Here is an 18,391-nt window from a genome sequence, read left to right as displayed (position 1 = left end):
TAAAGAGGCGAGGCAGGGCAGGGCGCCGCGGCTCCAGCCGGGCGGAAAGCACGGCGGGGGGAGCGGTTGCCGCTTTAAGACGCGCGAAGCCGGTGGCGGCAGGACCGGAGCGCTGAGGGGAGCGGGGCCTTGGCCGCTCGGTCACCGCGGTGGGGACCGCCCGGCCCCGGGTTAACCCGCGCTGCCTCTCGCTTGTTCAGGCCTCGCCCGCAGCAACGGGCAGCGCTGCGCTCACCCAAACGCTGCTAAACGGCGTTCGCGGTGACGGATGCGCCGGCCTGAGAGGCGTTAGCGAGCGCTGGCGGGTGAAGAGGTCAGGGTGCCGGGGTGACAAACTGCGTTCCCGGTTAGCCAGGATCCCACCATCACCGGGTAAAGCCCCCCCGTTCTGCGCCTAAAGCCGGTAAGGAGTCACCCAGGATCCCGGCTCTGGCGCAAGGAGAGGCAGAGCCCATCCAAGGGCTTGGGAGAGCAGGGACTGAACCCGGAACCGCGCTGGCTGGTGTCCCTGCGGCTGGGTACCCGGCTCGGTGTCGGGGCTGATGTGAGAGCGTTTCAACCAGAACTCAGTGCTCGTGTCATTCAGGAGAGGCAACACACAAAGGGATTCCAGGAATCACAGTCTGATGTAGATTCGGGTATTAGAAGATAGTGCTTTTGCATGACAAGCCACCAGGAACCATGTGCCACAGCGTTTCCTGTTACTAGCTCTCACAGAAATAAGAATAAAGGGTAATAAAGGACAATAGCTTAGGTTAACTCTCAGATCTGCATTTACAACAGCCCAAAGCTGGTCGCTGAGCTCACATTCCTTAATTAGCTGATAGCTTCTCTGTTACAGGTTAATTAGAAGCCAGGGTCCAGGATTTCCTGACACCAAGCCAAAAGCTTTAAGTTTTCTGTAAGCAAAAAATAATTATACAGATTGTGTAAATCATTATTTATGCAAAATGATAAGGAATCGATATTTTTGTATATTAGTAAATATTAGTTTAATATTAATATTCTATTAATACCTGAAATCCTGTCAGAGTACAGCATGAGTAACTACCAAATCCACTCGCCCACCTGGCAATAGTATTTCTTTCTATCACTGCAAACTACTGTAAGTTTCTGAACACTCTAAAGCAGTTGTGTGCATTCCCCCCCCCAAACACACACATTTCTGTTGGGGTTTTGTTGCTCTTTATCTTTTTGCCAGCTGTCTGCTATTGTCACATCTCCCTCCTCCTTGTTTGGACAAGTCCCAAGTGCTGTGCTGGGATAGATCCCATCTGGAACAAAGATCAGCCCCATACGTAAAACCTGTTCTGCGACATTCTCTTTATTAAGAAAACCAGGATACTGTTGTACAGCTTGCTCCTGATGCAATCCTTTCCTGAGCTCTGGAGCCAGAGTTCAGGCGGAAAGGCAGGGAACATAACAGGCTTTTGGAAGGAGCCTCGTGATGCCAACCCAAAGTCGCCCTTGTTAACCACGTACCGCTCCCTCTCTGTGTGTCAGCACCGATTTGTCTCTGAAAGTTAAATCATGCTTCTCATTTATTTGTATCCATATTCATGTGTTAATTCTTTCACTGTTAAAGACGTAAGAGGAATTCAAACCAAAGCCCTGCTCCGTTTGGTGTGGGCTGAATTACAGTCAGACCCTGGGCTTCACTGCCTTAATGAAATAATGAAACATTCCCCAGTGAATAACCCGCGTTACCGTCAGCACGATTCCCACAACTTTCATTTCAAACCATTTCATGCATTAAAGAGTTTCTCATGAAGCAACCCTTCGCCTGAGGCTGTGGCTGGAGCAGGGCTGCCAGTGGAATGAATCCACCGACGCACAGCCAGCACGTCCCTGTGGAGAGGGGGGCAAGGTGCAGAGCCCTGCTGGCTGCTTCTGCTGGCTTGTAGTGAGAACTCCATGGAACCCTTCTTACGACTCCATTTTATCTCCTATGCTGTATTATATTCATTATATTCATTTTAAAGACTAATTTAGTAGTCAGTCCTGGTTCAAACCCCATTGGCAAGCACTGGATTAGCATGGCAGTGATTTCAGTGGTGGTAACCATCACGTGTCCATAGCAGTGGCACATCCAGCTTCTGAGGCCGGCAAACGCTGGTGGAATCTGAGCGTGACTGAGACAAGGTGACTCCCCAGCCAGGGGCTGTGAATCACCGTGTGTCACAGCACAATGCTGCAGGTAGGACTTCTTGGCTTTCACAGCCTGATTGCTCTCGGTTTTAAACCAAGAAACACTGCCTGAAGGATGATCTTTGTAGGCAGATTCAGGGTGGAAGTGTCCAGAGGTATTTACGTCCCTGCAAGTTGATTTAGCTACCAAAATCCCATGGAGAACCTGGACCAGGATGTCCACTCATGTCTGTAAAGCACTACTCCACGGTTGGCCTGATGTATTTATCCGCTTCTGCTTCAGCCTCATACAAAGGATTCAAAAGCACTATTTTCATGATTAAAACCAGCAGCCCTCTTCGAGATCATCACAATTCCTCCATCAGCAGGGCGACAATGCCACCTCATCATTCCCTTGCATTTGGCTCATCACCATTTTGCGTTAAGTCATGTAGGATACATACTCCTGGTCTCGTAAAAGACCCATAAATTTGTCTGTAAAAAGCATCTGAAATATTCCAAGTGGGAAGATAATTTGTTTGCTTTTTAACAAAGCTTCCCAGAAGCTCTTACAAAGACTGAATTTATTACTCTAATTTTTATGGTGCTATTTATCAACACGGTGATCAACAGTAATAGAAGCTAAGAATGGTCGCTGGGAAGAAATCAAGGATTTCTATTCTGCTCCCCACCATGTGATTGTACAAACCCCACAGAGATACTGACTTGGTTTTATTCTGCAAGTATAAAGCATTGCAGCATCCACCAAGGGAGTAAATGAGATCCAAGGTGGCTGGGTAGGAAGGCTTGCATGGAGCAGTGAGGGTGGCACGAGGAGCAGTGTTAAAGGAGTGCAAAGAGCAGCTTGAAGATAAAGAGGCTGAAGAATTGCTGGATCCATATGAAAAAGGCTATAGATCACTAGGCCAGAGAAATACTTCCAACAGCAATGTCAGGAAGAACAGTGATAGGGGAGCTTGGGGTTCAAACGAGTTCTATGATAAAGGCACAGAAGTTGGCTACCCCTCCCTATGTGCAGAGAACAAAACCAGCTTCTTGATGGGTACTCCAACAGTGCCTGTGCGTAGCTGGGATGCTGCACAGGAGTTACGGTGGTGGGGTTTCTGCTGAGGACACCATCATGTTCTGCCTGTGAGGTACCACCATCAGACACGGCTGAAAGCAAATGAATCAAGCAAGAGTCAGGCTGAAGGAGCCAATGTTCAACCCACATGCACAGTTCTAGATGTTCAATCACACAAATCCATCACCCTTGATGTACAAGCAGGGTCCAAAGAGGCACGGCCCAACACGTGGCTGCTGCATGTGCACCATCTTGAGGAAGGGTAAATGGGGAATGAAGAAGCTGTAATGGTACTGAAAGGTTTCTTCTACCAAACAGAAGCTGCCATTAGCCCCAACAGCCCTAAAATCCAAATCCGCAATTATCAGCGATTGGAAAGTCAATGGAGCTAAAACCTGTGAGCTCCCTGTGCGGCCCACGACAATGCCAGAGGCAGAATTCATGCTGTGGCCTTCGGGAATGTCTTCCTGTGTTTTGTTTAACTAACACAGCAAATAACTAACTATTACTGCAGCACCCCATGTCTCACTGAGACTGCCCAGTGTGACTCATAGGAAGATCCACAGATTAGGAGCCAAAAGACAGAAAAACCATACTGCTGTTTCACAATAGGCTCCTTGAGGCCAGACTCTGGAGTTGACTGCAGAAACTTGACAGCTTTCAATATACCTGCATGTGAGGAGAGACAAAGCCAGGTAGTGTCAGCCTCTGGATGTGTTACAGCAGAAATAAACCTGTTATCAACATCCGTAATTCTGTGATAAAGGAACAGAGCGAGGAATTGATACGATCAATAACCACAGTCTGAAAGACAGCCCTTGAGATTCCTGCTCTAACCCGTGCCATGGGTGAGAAACCACTGTGTGCCCTGAAAGGTGCTGTGAGGAAGCTGCCTTTGGTCTTGCTGCACATCAGCTCGGCAGACAGCGTGTGAAACGGTTCCCATGCACAGAACAAGTCTGCTGGGAGCAAAGCAAAACTGACCTCAGATCATTTCCATATGTTACATGAAGAACACGACTGGTAAGACTCTAACAGAGTAACCAAGAGCCAAGAAAAAAATGCCCTGAAGTGCCCAGATCTTAAAGATAGGCCAGCCAGGGAATCCATTTACATCCGCGAGACGTGCCTGCTGCAACACAGCCCTGCATACACGCAGCATGATTCCCAGCTGGAAGGCTCCCAACACCCAAGGGGCAATGTTGGGAACATTCTACCTCCTGAGTAAGTGTCGAGCAGCTCAGCAGCATAAGGGAGGCAGCGCAGTCATTATCTGAGGTATGTCACACATTGAAAAAGCCAGGATACCCTGATTAAATGCTAACACAGATAACAATGTTTTGCTGCCGTCCAAGCATGTTTCGCTTGGACTCAGTGTTCCCTCGTTTGACTTAAAGCAGTCAAGTCTAGCTCAGCAATTAACCTGCACCTCAAAAGCAGGGCGAGAAGTTTCTAAGCACCCTCCAGACAGTATTGGAAGCTGCTTGCTTAGGTGTCTATGTACAAGTCTAAAGGACTTCCAGGACTCTCTTTCTCAGCTCTGAGTGAGGACAGGGATGAGCACAGTGGGATAACAGATGCAGGCTGGGGTGCTAGGTTGCCTTACAAGAGATGAGAGATACAAAACAGCATCCAAATGACAGCATAAAAGACCCTTAGAGAGGGAAGAAGGCAGAGCAGCAGGTCTTTGCCTCCTGCAGTTTGGATGTGAACTGCCTTTGTTTTGCATCCTTAACTTACACAACCTCTGGGCAGCTCCAGCAGTTCATGAACTGCCCCAGCATCTGCAAAAGTGATTCTTGACTTTAAGATCTCTCTGACGCAAACTGAATTAAAGAGCAATGAGATAGTGTGCAGCTACTGTTGACTTCTGTTCTGGGAATGCATGTGAAATACTACCAGTGTTTGTTTTGTAATGGAATGTAAATACCCCCATTGAAAAGAATCCTCAGTTGCCCTGCTTTTAACATAGAGGCAGTCTGGGGAGAGCTCCCTCTCAGAGCATCATCTGTGACACAGTTCTCTTGCGAGATGCACACATAAAAGCATTTTAAACAGTCATTTGCTTATGTGCTGGTCTCTGAAAGCAGGTGGCAAAGTAAACACATCACACAGGCGGTCAGATCCACTGTTCTTGGTCTGGACTGACATCCAGACAATGCCTGGACCAACATCTAACAAGCTGGCTGCAGAATCAAGCGATTTCTGATGCAAGTTTCTGCCTCTCTCCCCCCAAGATAATAGAACGCTTTCCCAGATGGAAGGAACCCACTTGAAAAACAATAGGTCTTTGAAATGTCAGCTTGCTTGGCATGTGCTGTGTGCCCGCAGGAATATGATATAGCCTTCTTTAATTCTCCAGCTGCAACCATTAAATGCGAAACAACAAGATGATGAGGGTATGTAGGTCTAGTTTCCTGCTCTGCTACTCATTTCCAGCCTCTCTGTGGAAGTCATTTTGCCCTGTTCCATCTTCCCTTCCCGGAGTAGAATGGGGATAAAAGCACTGTCTGGGCTGAGGATGAATCCAGGCTCATGAGATGTTTGTGTGTTCCAGTAATGGGCATCACTGGCTGAATTACTTGAATGAGCTTTAACTTCATTAAGCTACATGAGGACTGGTTCAGGATGGTTTGCAAAACAAGTCATGAAGCTGCATCCACGTGAACTTGGAGGCTCTGGAGAGCGGTGGCTGCGGTTACCTTGGCTGTACATACACCACAGTCCCATGGGCAGCACGGATGCCTCCCTGCATTCTCTGTCTGAACAAGAACCAGGTTGTTTCTGCTGTGAATGTATTTATTATACCAATGCTTTGTGCTGTTTCTCCTCAAAGCCCCTCCTTGTCTAGCACAGAAGAGGAGAAGTCACCCAGGTCATGAGACTGACTTACGTGCTTGGACCTTGTGCAGGGAGCCTGTGTTCCCGTTATCCCTCCACAGCCTCTCAAAGCAGAGCTGCTCCTCTGGTCTGCTCACACCAGGCTGTGCAGGAACCCGATGTTCCTCCGTCTGTTGGGACCTGGGTGTGCTCAGCCTGCCTCTGCTGTGTTGGCTGTTCTGATCTCTCATGTCTGCACATTCTTTGATCTCTAGATAATTACAGAGGAATTGCAATTAGTGCTGTATCCAAGAGTCAAAGGCAAAAGGTTTTCCCTTTCTAGTTTTAACCCCTTCCCTCTTTGTGATACAGGTCTCATGCTTCTCAAAGAGACTCCAAGAGTCCCATGTGCATCCCAAAGAGCTCAGCCACCCTCAGCCTGCACCACTCCTGTGAGCAGCATGTCAACCCTATTCCTGAAAGCTTCCAGTGAGATAATCCATTGCCAGGGTAAGTGTGATGTCCTAATGCTAGTTAGGGAAATGGGATATTTGCCAGAGCAAGGATAAGATAGGGAGCATTAATCCAACTTACACGGGAAGGCAGCATTAGGTTGTAAGCTCTTCCCCGACCTTGGCAAGCAGTTCTGAAAGGGCTGCTCATTGAACGGCAGGATCTAGCTCAGGGCCAGCACCTAAAACTGAAAAGGAAAAGCTACTAGAAGCAGAGATCTCAAACACTGGTGATGTTCAGACTGGCTGTGGAATCAGGCTCCATCACCCTGACTTATGTATGAGCCAGCAGAAGGTTCTTAAGGCCTTAATGCATCTCTCCTGATTTCTGTGCCTTAGAGTGCAGTGATACTTCTTCTATGCATATGGCACACACACTTCTATGGTGTACCCCTTTCCCTCCCCACACCAGGTTAGCATCTGTCCAGACAATGCAGCAGGACAAGCCAGCCTGCTGGTGACCAGCACCAATATGTTCTGCCCATTGGTTTTTCTTTCCACATTTATATATTTGATACAGGAATCATGATATCAAAAACAATGTTTAAATCCCACATTCCTTTCTATAGCATTCTATTGGCAGGAATATTCAGCTCCTCGAGGTCAGTGCTTTCCCCTAACATAAGTGGAAGTGCATTGGATAATCCAAGGAGCAAGCAAAGACCGTTGTCTCCATGTAACAAGCACTGGGTAGAAGCATCACTGTGCTCATCGCTGTGTACTGATGCCAGACTGGTTATGAACCATGTGTGCAGCCGGACTCACAGCACCAGATGGCAGCATTTATTGTCTGGAGCTCCTAGAGGTTTCCTTGCTATGAGGAACGTGTGCTGTCCCTGTTAGACGTTCACCTTTGCCTGCTCCCTCCTGCCCATTTTCCCACTGGAAGGCTCTAATCGCTCAATAAGCTCATAGTTACCATGAGCACCAGTGAAGGATATTTAGCAGATTTACCCCCTGCCAGGACCTTTCTTTCAGTAGCAGATTGCATTCAAATAACAGACATATCATAGAATCCCAGCTTGGTTTGCATTGAAGGGACCTGAAAGCTCATCCAGCTCCAACCCCTGCCATGGGCAGGGACACCTTCCACTGGAGCAGGTTGCTCCAAGCCCCTTGTGTCCAACCTGGCCTTGAGCACTGCCAGGGATGGGGCAGCCACAGCATCACAGAGACCAATTCTTTTATCTGAGAGGGAAGAGCTTGGCTGCAATTTAAACACTGAGCCAGGAAAAGCCTAAAAGCCATCAAAAGGTTCCTAACCCTTTTTGCATCAAATGGCCACATGCAGGATGCTGTGGCTGGGAGAGGCCCTTCTAGACACAGTGGCTGCATGTTCAGCTTCTTCGCCTCTGTTTCTTCAGCTTCTTCACCTCTGTTTCTTCTTTAAGGCTTGAATCCATACACCCGGAGTGCAAAACACAAACCAACATCTGTCACATGAAGTGTGCTGCACTGAAAACCATTCCCAATGGGATGGCCACACTCAGAGTTAATGACGGAGCTGAGGTTGTTGCTGTTAATGGTTACTGCAGTCACAGGATTGTCAGGAAAGGGAAGCCAACTCCTGATATGTTCTTCCCAGCAATTGCAAGCATCAGAGCAAGAAGGGTCCTTCTGGTGCCTGCAGGGCTCACTGCTGTCTCTGCCAGGACATATTCCCAGATCCCAAGAAAGATCTTGGCCACCAAAGGTTTTCATGCTGTAGCAGAGGACAAGAACCGTTTGTTTCTCCCACCTCTGCTAATTAAACAGCCATTGTAGGCAGAGAGGAAGATTGACCAACAGGGTTGCATCAGTCAAGCTGCGAAAACAGTTGTGTTGCCCAAGTCTCAGATGCTTCTGTGACGCTGCTTTATCAAGGCTTCGTTTTAAAACTGGCTCATGGTGATTACCCAAGCAGCAAACACCCAACTGTAGCAGCTGCTCAGAAGCTGTTGGCTTGAAATACAAGGCACTGACTCCCTGGGTTGGTTTGTTGGGGGGGGGGGGGGGGGGGGTTGGGTTTGAACTTCTTCCTTCTCCACAAGTCCCTTTTCTGACATCCCTGTTTCAAAACCAAATGCTGGTCTGCAGGGATGGTCTTAGGACATTCAAAACCAGCTTTTTCCGTTTCATTCTGAGGTTCTAGTAGAGCTTCCCTATTAGGCCCCTATGAATAGAAGGTATTTCCCCCCCAAAACATGATGAATTTCAAGTTCTTCCCTTGCCACCTTTGCAGCATCACTCGTGCTCTGCATCCCAGGGACTCATCCCATTTGCCACCAGCCTCCAAGCTCATGGTTTTAAGCTGTCCATTTTCATACATCCTCCCCCAAATTAATAATCTTCACAGTCACAGGTTTTAAACTCCCCGACAGGCAGCGGAAGGGGGTTAACCCAGGCAGAGATCCGTGTCCGCATGGGCTCTGCCTCACTGGGATGGTATTGCGTGCGGCTCTTTTTCCAGCAGCCCTGCGGTGCGCATCCAGCGATCCAGGGCAATGACTTCAGCACTCACATGAGGATTACTCATCTAATGAGGGGTTTGCAGCTCTGCCGCCGTTCCTGTGCGCTCTCTGCCATCCCACCGACTTCCAGGACGTTTCTCATGTAGCCACTGACCCGGGGTGGGGACTGGGGGGTGTTTTCCTTTGTATTTTCCCTGGTAGGGTGGGCCCCATGAACAGCAGCGCATAAACCGCATGGATAAAGCGCAAATCCCGTCTATTCAGAGCGTAAATTATGCCAGAAAAGGGAACATTAACGCACAAGCACCGCGCGGAAGGGCAAGGGCAAGGGGCCCTGCTCGCCCCCAGGCGCTGAAGCCGCGCTGCAGTCCCCGCCGTTCCGCGCTCCAGACCCGCAGCGCCGGGCGCCAGCTCCGCCCCGCTCCGCGGCCCGGCCGCGTCTGATGCAACCACAACACCACCACGTGCCCACGAGCAGCTGATGCGCGCCTCCAGCCAATAGCAGCCCGTTCCGCCAACCCCGGGGGCGGGACTATCGCGTTCGCTCCTCGTTGATAGGTCAACGCGAAAGTCTATCCGTGGGTGGGGCGGTTCCTCCGGCCAATGGGAGGCGGCACCGCCCCTGCAAGCCGCGGAGCGGGCCGGGGCCGCGGCGGGGGCCGGAGCGGGCCGAGCCGCCGCGCCCGCTCCATGGAGGCCGCGGCCGAGGCCCCGGGGTCGCCCGCGGCGCTCAGCTGCTTCTCCTACAACCAGGACTGCACGTAAGCGGGGCGGGGGCCGGGGCGGGCGGCTCCGGGGCGGCCCGGAGCGGGACCGATCCTCCAGGGACAGCCCCCGCGGGACCCCCGGTCCGGGGGTGCGGCTCCGCGGGGCGCCGTGAGGGGCTCCTCGCAGGGCAGTGCAGGCGGGGCCCGGCGCGATCCCGCGGCCCCGGCGGGCTCGGCCCCGCGGGGCTCGGCCTCGGGTTCCCCCCGGTTCGGTCTCTGGGAGGCAGCAAATTCCGAGGGATCGCTGCGGTTTCCCTCGGCGGCGGCTCGGGGTGGCCGCAGAGGGTTTGTCCACTGCCCCGAGCTGAGAGCTCCGTAGGCGGCAGAGCCGCAGGGCTCTTGCCGAGCAGCCTGTGCCCCATCGGGAACCGTTTGGGTTGAAGGGGCCTTAAAGCTCCTCCAGCCCCAACCCCTGCCACGGGCAGGGACCCCTTCCACTGGAGCAGCTTGCTCCAAGCCCCTGTGTCCAGCCTGGCCTTGAGCACTGCCAGGGATGGGGCATGCACAACTGCTCACAGATCCCATCACCTCATAGGGTTTCATGGAGCCCGTCACCATTGCTAACCTGTGGTTTACCAGCTTCAAAGCCCATCATTTAAGAACCATCTCAGCAAACATCCTGAAGCAGCGAGAGACACGCACACAGCGGCAGTCACGGCACAGATCGTGGGGTACAAGATCAGAACCACAGCCACCAGCCTCACACCTGGAACACTGTTACCTTTGCGGCACTGCTTTGTATTTGCTGTGCCTAAACAAGGAGTGCATTGATGGGTGCTGCCCTGGTGCTGAAGTGAAGGGCTGGGCACCACAAACCCTGTGCAGTGGGGCACTGGGCAGGTCTTAAATCAGTGCCGATTTAAGACCTACTTGTTGCTGCTTACTGCATCTGGCACTGAGCAGAGCCAGCGCTTGGCATGCCTGCATCCATTGCTATTAGTGAGAGCAAACCTTCCATAGCCTTCATAGGTCAAGTGTCATGCAGATGGATCAGCTCCTGGCATAGGAAACAGCCCCCTTTTATATCCTGAAAGTCTTATCTGCAGCCATCCAGGTTATAATACACCTATTTGTTCCTCCAGCAGCCACAGGACCATGTGAATGGGTGATAGTTTGCCCCCCTCACAGGGATACTTGCCTTTTGTAGGCTGCAGTAGCCTCAGATGGAAAAACAGATTCTTGGGTTTGTTATTTTATATATTTGGGATTGAGAACGGAAACTGAAGTTGTGCCTTCATGGAGGTCACTGAAGGAATTACTTCTGTGTCATGGTTTAATGCCAGCCCGCAGCTAAGCCCCAAGCAGTTGCTCACTCACTCCCTTCCAATGCAATGGGGGAAGAGAACCAAAAGGATGAAAGTGAGAAAACTCATGGGCTGAGATAAAGACAGGGAAAAAAAGATAGGGAAAGCAAAAGCCACGTGCACAAGCAAAGCAAAACAAGGAATCAGGTCACCACTTCCCATTGGCAGGCAGGTGCTCAGCCATCCCAGGCACGCAGGGCTCTATCATGCCTAACCAGGACTTGGAAAGACAAACATCATCACTCTGAACACCCTTCCTTCCTCTTCCTCAGCTTTATATGCCAAGCATGACACCATATGGTGTGTAATATCCCTGGCATCAGCTATCCTGGCTGTCTCCTCTTCCAGCTGCTTGTGCACTCGCAGCCTCCTCACTGAGGAGCAGAAAGGCCTTGACTCTAAGTGCTGCTCAGCAGTAACTAAAACATCCCTGTGTTATCAACACTGTTTCCAGCACAAAACCAAACCATTGCTCCATACAATCTAATCTGAAGGATTAACTCCATCCCAGTCAGAACCAGCACACCCTGCCTGCAGCGACGCTTGCTGTCACCTGGAGGCCTTAGGATCTGAACTAGCAGGTTTTTGTCTTGTCTTTGCAGCTCCTTGGCAATTGGAACCACAACTGGATATAGGCTTTTCTCCTTAAGCTCTGTGGAACAACTGGACCAGGTCCATGAAAGCAGTAAGTGTCTTGTTTCAGTATTGGCTGACAGACATTACCAGTGTTACTGCACTCGAGTCTGCCTCGAGGGGGTGATTCTGCTCAGAGAGCCGTTTCTGCTGTGCCATATCAGGAGATGAAGAGCTCTGGTTACTGCCCGGCACACAGCAGCCTTTAGAGTGAGCTACAGCTTTGGAGGAGCTTCTGAACATCATTAGGGCTCTAAGCTTATGGGAGTCCTTTAACTCTGGTACAGTTCAGCTTCTACTCACTGCTGCCAGTCCAACAGCAGCAGCTTGTCCTGCAAACCAGCATTCAAAGGTAGTTTACCACTGGCATGTTTCACATAGAGGGACTGCAGACTCCCAGTACAGACACTGGATAACTTCAGGCTTTTAGTCCAATGTGGTATTTACTGGATGTTTTTAACATGCTTCCCGTGTAAGAAGGTCATTCCTAACAGGCTGTGCTCAGAGCAGCATGCAGTGCACTTCATAGCCCAAAACAAGTCAGGCCTCAGGGAGCACATGCTCTAGTGCAGGCCATGGCCAGAAGTGTTTCAGCTGAGATGCACTAAAGATAAACCTCACAGCTGGGATATGCTGGTCTCTCTCCACTGGCTGTAGAAGGAGCCTCAGCAACCAGACATAGCTGCATCATCTGGAGCAAAGCCCAGGCTCCTTTCCCCTTTGACTCACAGGGGAGCTAAGCTCCTATAAAGCAACAAGTCATAGGCTTGCATGAAAAGTATTTAGGAATTTGGATTGCCCAGAGTCAGGCCAAAGAGAAACAGATCCCTGCTTGTGACATGCTCAAGGTGATGGGCTGAGATGTGAGCAGACCCACATCATGGCTGTGGAGCAGTCCTTGTGCCTCCAGTAGAGCACAGCCCAAGCACCATTCAGGATATCTACACTGGAAGTCATAGCCCCTGATGACTTAGGTACAAGTCCACCAAGACCATTGTAATGGTGCCTCCTCAACACAACAGGAACCATCCCAAACATGGTCTGTGAGACATGCCACACCACTGCCACGCTAGAGCTCTCTGGAGACCACAGTCCCAGTTACGGGGAGGGTATAAACACATCAGCCTTCCCTAAGGAAGCCAGGAGAAACAAGACTCCATGCAGCGTAAACAATGAGTTACACACTGTTTGCTCCTTACCTCACTAAGCCTCAGCTTGCTCACTCCAGGAAAGTCCCTGACCAAGCTTACTGAGCTCCTCCTTTTTATATCCCCTTCCCAAGCATTAACTAGAGCAGGGGGATGCAGGGATTAGCCTCAGCTGGAGAGCCCTGCCCAGGAGAGGCAGGACAGCCCTGTCAAATGGGGTTGGCTTAAGTTTTGCCTTAGGGGAAGATTCATTAACCCCTTCCTGCTCTGACCTAAATGCTTTGTGCCAGGTATGAGAAATCTGTATCAAGAGCAGACGTTGAACACCTCAGCACTGAGCATTCCAACCCGATCCCCTCTTGAGCCGAGTCTCGCACAAGTCAACCCCGCCATAAGCCAAGCTAAAGCCTCTTGTCTTGCTTTCCCTTCTGTGCCCAGATGAAATCCCAGATGTTTACATCGTGGAGCGTCTGTTCTCCAGCAGCCTTGTGGTTGTGGTCAGTCATGCCAAGCCACGGCAAATGAATGTGTACCACTTCAAGAAAGGGACAGAGATCTGCAACTACAGCTATTCCAGTAACATACTGTCCATCCGGCTGAACCGTCAGGTAAGAGCCTGGCCAAAGGGCTTAGCCAGAGTTGTTGTCACCCTGGCTCTTGGCTGCTGTTGGCTTTCCATCTGGAACCCCAGTGCCCAGCAGAGCAGCAGCATGGGTAGGTCTGCAGGGGACTGAAGTGGGACAGAGGGACCTGTCCTCTCCTGCCAGCTCCACTTCAGGCTCAGTGACCTGACAGAGGAGCAGGATGCTGTGGAGATCATCTGCTGCTACTGTTTGCTGCAGTAAAACGAAGCTAAGTCCTTGTTTTCACTGCAGTCACACAAGGGCTTTTTGTTGTCTGTCCTCTTGCCTATTCAGCAGACAGCTCTGCCAAAAACACACCTTTTCATCCTCCTCCCTCCCTTGGATTCCACATCCTGACTGCAGGCCCACCTCTGCCATCTTGGTTACAAGTGAGACCTTCAAAGGTGGTAACAAAACCCAGGAGTGACTTGAGCTCTGTGGCTGAGGCAAAAGGCTGGTTTCCAACTCCTGCAACAGCCTTGGTTTACTTTTAAAGGTATAGAAAGCAATCAGACCACTTAGAAGGCGACTCTCAGAGTGTTACTGTCTGAACGGACACAGCCTCATGCAGCCCTGAGCCCTCTGGGGGGACTTTCAGTCATCCTTTGTTTTTGTCCATAATTATTTTCAAAGTATATGCCATGAGAAGCAGAGGACGTTTTACAATGGAGAAATAAGCAGTCTGTGTAATTGTATATAATCAGCCTCTCTTCAGTTAGCAACAGTGAGTCCTGCAGCGAGGCTCTCCCGTAAGGAAACTCTGGGTTGAGTTTCCAGTAAAGCTGTGTTTGACCAGAAGTTCCTGTACCACAGTTAAACCTGCCCTAAATTGATTTTCTTCACTTCAACTTACAATGGAGCTGGCAGAGCTAAGGACTCCCTCTGAACTGCAGATAGATGTATAGGTGTAAAAGTAACCTGGGAGGTTCTGCTCGAGGCGATCAGTGTGAGAGCAAGTTCAGGCCTTTCCCCATGGGCTGCTCTGGGGAGTGCCTGAAGATGATGCAAGGCCCAGCCCTGTATCCATGTTCTTATCTGCTTTATGAGCTTGGGTTCCAATCCTGGGCTGAGCTCATCCTCCAGCTGTAACTCTCACCTGGAGAGGTCTGGAAATGCTGCACATACTGGGGTACATAGAAGAGAAATCACTGTTCCAGCCTGTGATCAAGACTTAAACCAGAAGCAGGCAGGTTATGCATGTGCTGGGACATTTAAACCCCATGCCTGGGCTTTTATACTTCATTAGAAGTCCACAGAGGGCCAAATCCCACATAAGGCATTAGCACAAGACGATGGTGGCAAATAAAACAGGAACAGGTCTCAAAATGGTGCATGTTTCAGCTTGGTCTCCCTGTGACAAAGTCCTTGTGCAAACAAACAAGCAGGTCCCTCGGTTGTTGCTGATCCATGTTCCGAGCTCCATCACAACTCCTAAGCATGTTAAGGTGGATTATGAGTTGTCTCAAATAAAGCTGTGCTGTGGGACCAGTGAGAAGGTCTCCTGTAACCTCCCTGGGTTTCCATTCACTGCTGAAGCCCTGCTGAGCTCTTTGGAGAGGTTTGATCTGGCTGTGTCCATGCCCAGCGCATTTTAAGTCCTCACTATACAACTCCATTATCTCACCCGATTCGTGTCCAACTCAAGTACTAAAGAACACTGCTGAGCAGTAACATTCTGTACAAGACACGGTGCCTGGTAGCAGCCCTGTGTAGCAATCACAGTACCAGGCACCTTCTCTGAGGATAGAACCCATTCCTCATCTCAGCAGGGCTCACAGTGACGTTAGCATGGGGTAAAGAGGCAGAGAACCAGCCCTCTCCACCTCCTGGTGAGCTTGTCCAGGCCTCCTTTTCCTGTTCACCTCCTGCCCCCATCACTTTCCTGGATTTTGTCCCTGTTGGTGCCTGCAGCTCTGGCTTTGCCATCATGTGGAACCCTCCCTTCACCTGTACGTCAATAGCAGGGTGTTTGCAGTTCTGGGAAGGCTCATGGTGGCTTGGCTGAATTCAGCTGTATAAATATTCCTCTCGGTCTCTGCAAGTTGATGGCTGTTATTGTAGGAAAGGCAAAGTCTTCCTGGAAATGCAAAATGGCCCTGACACAGCCCCAGATGCTGTGGTTAGCAGGAATAGAAGTGGGAAAGAGTTTGATCCGAGAGTATTGGTGGAGCAAAGCAAAGATTTTCTAATGTGGGTGTTTCGAGTTAGTGACTAAGCTCCACATTTAGATACTAAATAAGTGGCCTCATCTCTATAAAGAGGTGGAGGCTTCCTGGACATGGATTTGGGTGCTGCAGCGTCAGGAGCCTGGATGGAGCGTAGCCTTCCATTTGTGTTGGGAGGTTTTCAGTACTTCTGGACACTTGGTTCTAATGCAGGTGGAGCTGTGCACTCGCTGGACTTAGAAAGCACAACCCTTCAGCCACATCCAAAACCTGGTCCCAGAAAAGGCCTCTGTGCCAAATGCCTCCGTGATAACACGGACTGATCTGGACCAGGCAGAGACACGGAGCAGAGCGGTCACGCAGGTGGTGGCGCAGTGCTAAGGTTACAGCATTAAGTTTCCTTTTCCTCTGTGCTTTTCCTCCCCAGTGCTTGGCAGCTCCTCTCTTAGCGGCTGCCTCTTGGCTGGGTGGATGTTCCTGAAGAGTGCAGCAGAAAAGGTTTAAGCACATGAACTTGGACATCCCCTGCCCATTGCCAGGATGGTGTAAACGTGACTGCCCCTGAGCAGACCTCTCCCAGCCCAGTTTCGGTGCAGGCACACAAAGCAGAGCCAAATGGGAAGAGAAATGTGTGCTGCGCAGATGCATTGGGTTTAGTAGCAGTGGGACTAACAGCAGCATCACCTAAGGGTTTGCTCCCGGATCAGGAGAGAGCCAGGGCAAGGGGTACATCATCCCATGTGCAGGCAGGCAGGACTGGCAGCCCCTCTGCTGCCAGGTCTTCATGATCAGAAAGCTATTTGCTATGAAAAGAACTGCAAAGAAAAGTAGGGATAGATGGCAGTCAAGGCCCATGGTGGGTATAACCCTGATGTGTCTTTCTGGGGCTCACAGGTACTGAAGATCAGCTCTTAGAGTAGCATAGAAGTCATGATGTGTTACCTCCTTTCTAAAGCAAGACCAGATGCAGCAGCTCTCAAAAGCAGTCATCCAAAATGGGAGGTTGACAGAGGGGATGGAGGAGCACACGAGATGATGCTCCTGTTGTATTTCAGTGTGTTACGAATTCCTTTGAGTTCTTCTGAGAGGAAGGACTTGGGTTCGTGAACTGTGGGAGCAGCAGACAGAGGCACTGGGCCCATGCTGCTGAGGTTCTGTGCATGTCCCTTTTGTCCTTGCAGAGGCTGGTGGTTTGCCTGGAAGAGTCAATTTACATCCACAACATTAAGGACATGAAGCTTCTGAAGACTATTCTGGATACACCCCCAAATACAACAGGTGAGCATGGGAGGCCTGTGTGAAAGGGGCTGCACATCTCTGCAGGAGCTTTGTAGAGCCACAACACTCATGTCAGGATTTAAACCAGCTTTTGCCTTGTGTATCCTAATTCAGCAGTGGGGAGCCAGAAATGCATGGAGGCAGTCAGGTGGGCTTGGGAGAGGAGAACAGAGGGGTTTGTTCTGTCCTGACCAAACCCCTGCTCTCTCCTGAGCACCAAATGCAGCAAAGCAGAGCAGAAGTGGTCTTGGTTTGACTTCACCTCCCAGGTTTGCTCCCTTCCTGTCCTCATGTGAGATGTCCATGCACTCGCTGCTTCCCACAGCGTGCCTTTATTTTCAGTCACAAGCAGGAAACTAAGGAAACCAGGACCACAAGTTTCCCATCACATACAGGACAAGGTGAAATTCTCCCCCTGGAGCTCTCTGCCCTTCCTTCACTGTGTCCTGCGTCAGCATCCCACGGTGTTCCCACTATCCGGCCCCGCTTTCCCACCCTGCCAGAGTGAGTCAGCTCTGCAGCATTGCGCTGCGTTGCAGAGCTCCGCGCTCCCTGCAGACCTGTGGTTAACCCAGGTTCTCCTTTGGCCATGGACATGCACTGCTCCGCTACGGGAGAAAGCTCCTTTGGTTACGTACAGGCTGTGGGGTCAGTTCCCCAAGGGATTAGAGCTGTGAAGAGAGGCAGAACACTCCCTAATTCCCTGCCAGGGAGTCCTCAGAGCTTGGGCTGCCACCTGGTATTATAGAATCATGGAATGGTTTGGGTTGGAAAGCACCTTCAGATCATCCAGTTCCAACCCCTTGCCGTAGGCAGGGACACCTCACCCTACACCATGTCACCCAAGGCTCTGTCCATGCCGGCCTTGAACACTGCCAGGGATGGGGCATGTATCCCATATACACTACAGACGCACGGGGCAGTGCAGGTGGCTGCAGAGCACATTCTCTCTGTGTACAGCGTAGGGTGAATCCGGCTTTCCTGCTCGTGGGAGAGGAGCTATTTTTAGCCATGGAGAGGGAATGTTGGCCGAGCGCCTGCGGCAGCGCTCTGATATCCCGGCCGGTCGCAGGCTGCAGCATCGTTTCATGGGGAAGCTGCTGATGTGATGCTCACGCCTGGCTGCTGGGCTTTCAAGGGACGCTCTTCTGGCGGCTCCCCTGACCTACTTCAGGCCTCAGCAGATGGTTTTCCATGTGGATTAAATGCGCTGAACACCGCAAATATAATTAATTAGAGCTGAAAAGCTTCCTGAGGAAGCCCAGCCTGGCAGGGAGGGCAGGGGTCCCCAGGCCTCAAGTGGGAATGAATGATCAGGTCATGGTTTCAGAGCAATAGCAATCGGCTCACTGGGCAGGATGAGGGATCACAGGGCTTCATATAGGCTCAATCGTTTAAAACCCTTTTCCTGCAGCATCTGTCACTGAAATGAGCCGAGTGACAAGTGCCGTGTGTGCTCCCTCTGTCCCTGGATCAACTA

General features: G+C 50.8%; 1 protein-coding gene and 2 long non-coding RNA genes across 5 annotated transcripts in view; 2 read left to right on the top strand and 1 right to left on the bottom strand.

Moving 5' to 3' along the window:
• Positions 1–104: 104 nt before the first annotated feature.
• LOC136021248 (uncharacterized) lies at positions 105–9,212 on the top strand. Of its 2 annotated transcripts, none has more exons than XR_010615710.1 (3): positions 105–403; positions 6,404–6,541; positions 8,996–9,212. It is a non-coding gene; the product is annotated as an uncharacterized LOC136021248 (long non-coding RNA). The 2 variants fall into 2 exon arrangements; XR_010615709.1 differs by lacking the exon at positions 8,996–9,212 and adding an exon at positions 7,935–8,503.
• LOC136021247 (uncharacterized) lies at positions 1,304–12,934 on the bottom strand. Of its 2 annotated transcripts, none has more exons than XR_010615707.1 (4): positions 12,897–12,934; positions 6,626–6,731; positions 6,105–6,302; positions 1,304–5,973 (listed from the first exon to the last, which is right to left on the bottom strand). It is a non-coding gene; the product is annotated as an uncharacterized LOC136021247 (long non-coding RNA). The 2 variants fall into 2 exon arrangements; XR_010615708.1 differs by lacking the exon at positions 12,897–12,934 and adding an exon at positions 7,807–8,514.
• Positions 9,630–18,391, top strand: part of WIPI1 (WD repeat domain, phosphoinositide interacting 1) — a 22,046-nt gene continuing 13,284 nt past the window's right edge. The window contains exons 1-4 of the mRNA XM_065693253.1: positions 9,630–9,754; positions 11,667–11,749; positions 13,284–13,453; positions 16,815–16,911. Coding sequence (XP_065549325.1) covers positions 9,684–9,754; positions 11,667–11,749; positions 13,284–13,453; positions 16,815–16,911 — 421 coding nt within the window. The 5' untranslated portion in view covers positions 9,630–9,683. The remainder of the gene's footprint in view (positions 9,755–11,666; positions 11,750–13,283; positions 13,454–16,814; positions 16,912–18,391) is intronic.

This window comes from Lathamus discolor, chromosome 13 (assembly GCF_037157495.1).
Source record: "Lathamus discolor isolate bLatDis1 chromosome 13, bLatDis1.hap1, whole genome shotgun sequence".
NCBI classification, from domain to species: Eukaryota; Metazoa; Chordata; class Aves; order Psittaciformes; family Psittacidae; genus Lathamus; species Lathamus discolor.
This window is presented reverse-complemented; position numbering and strand designations above follow the sequence as displayed.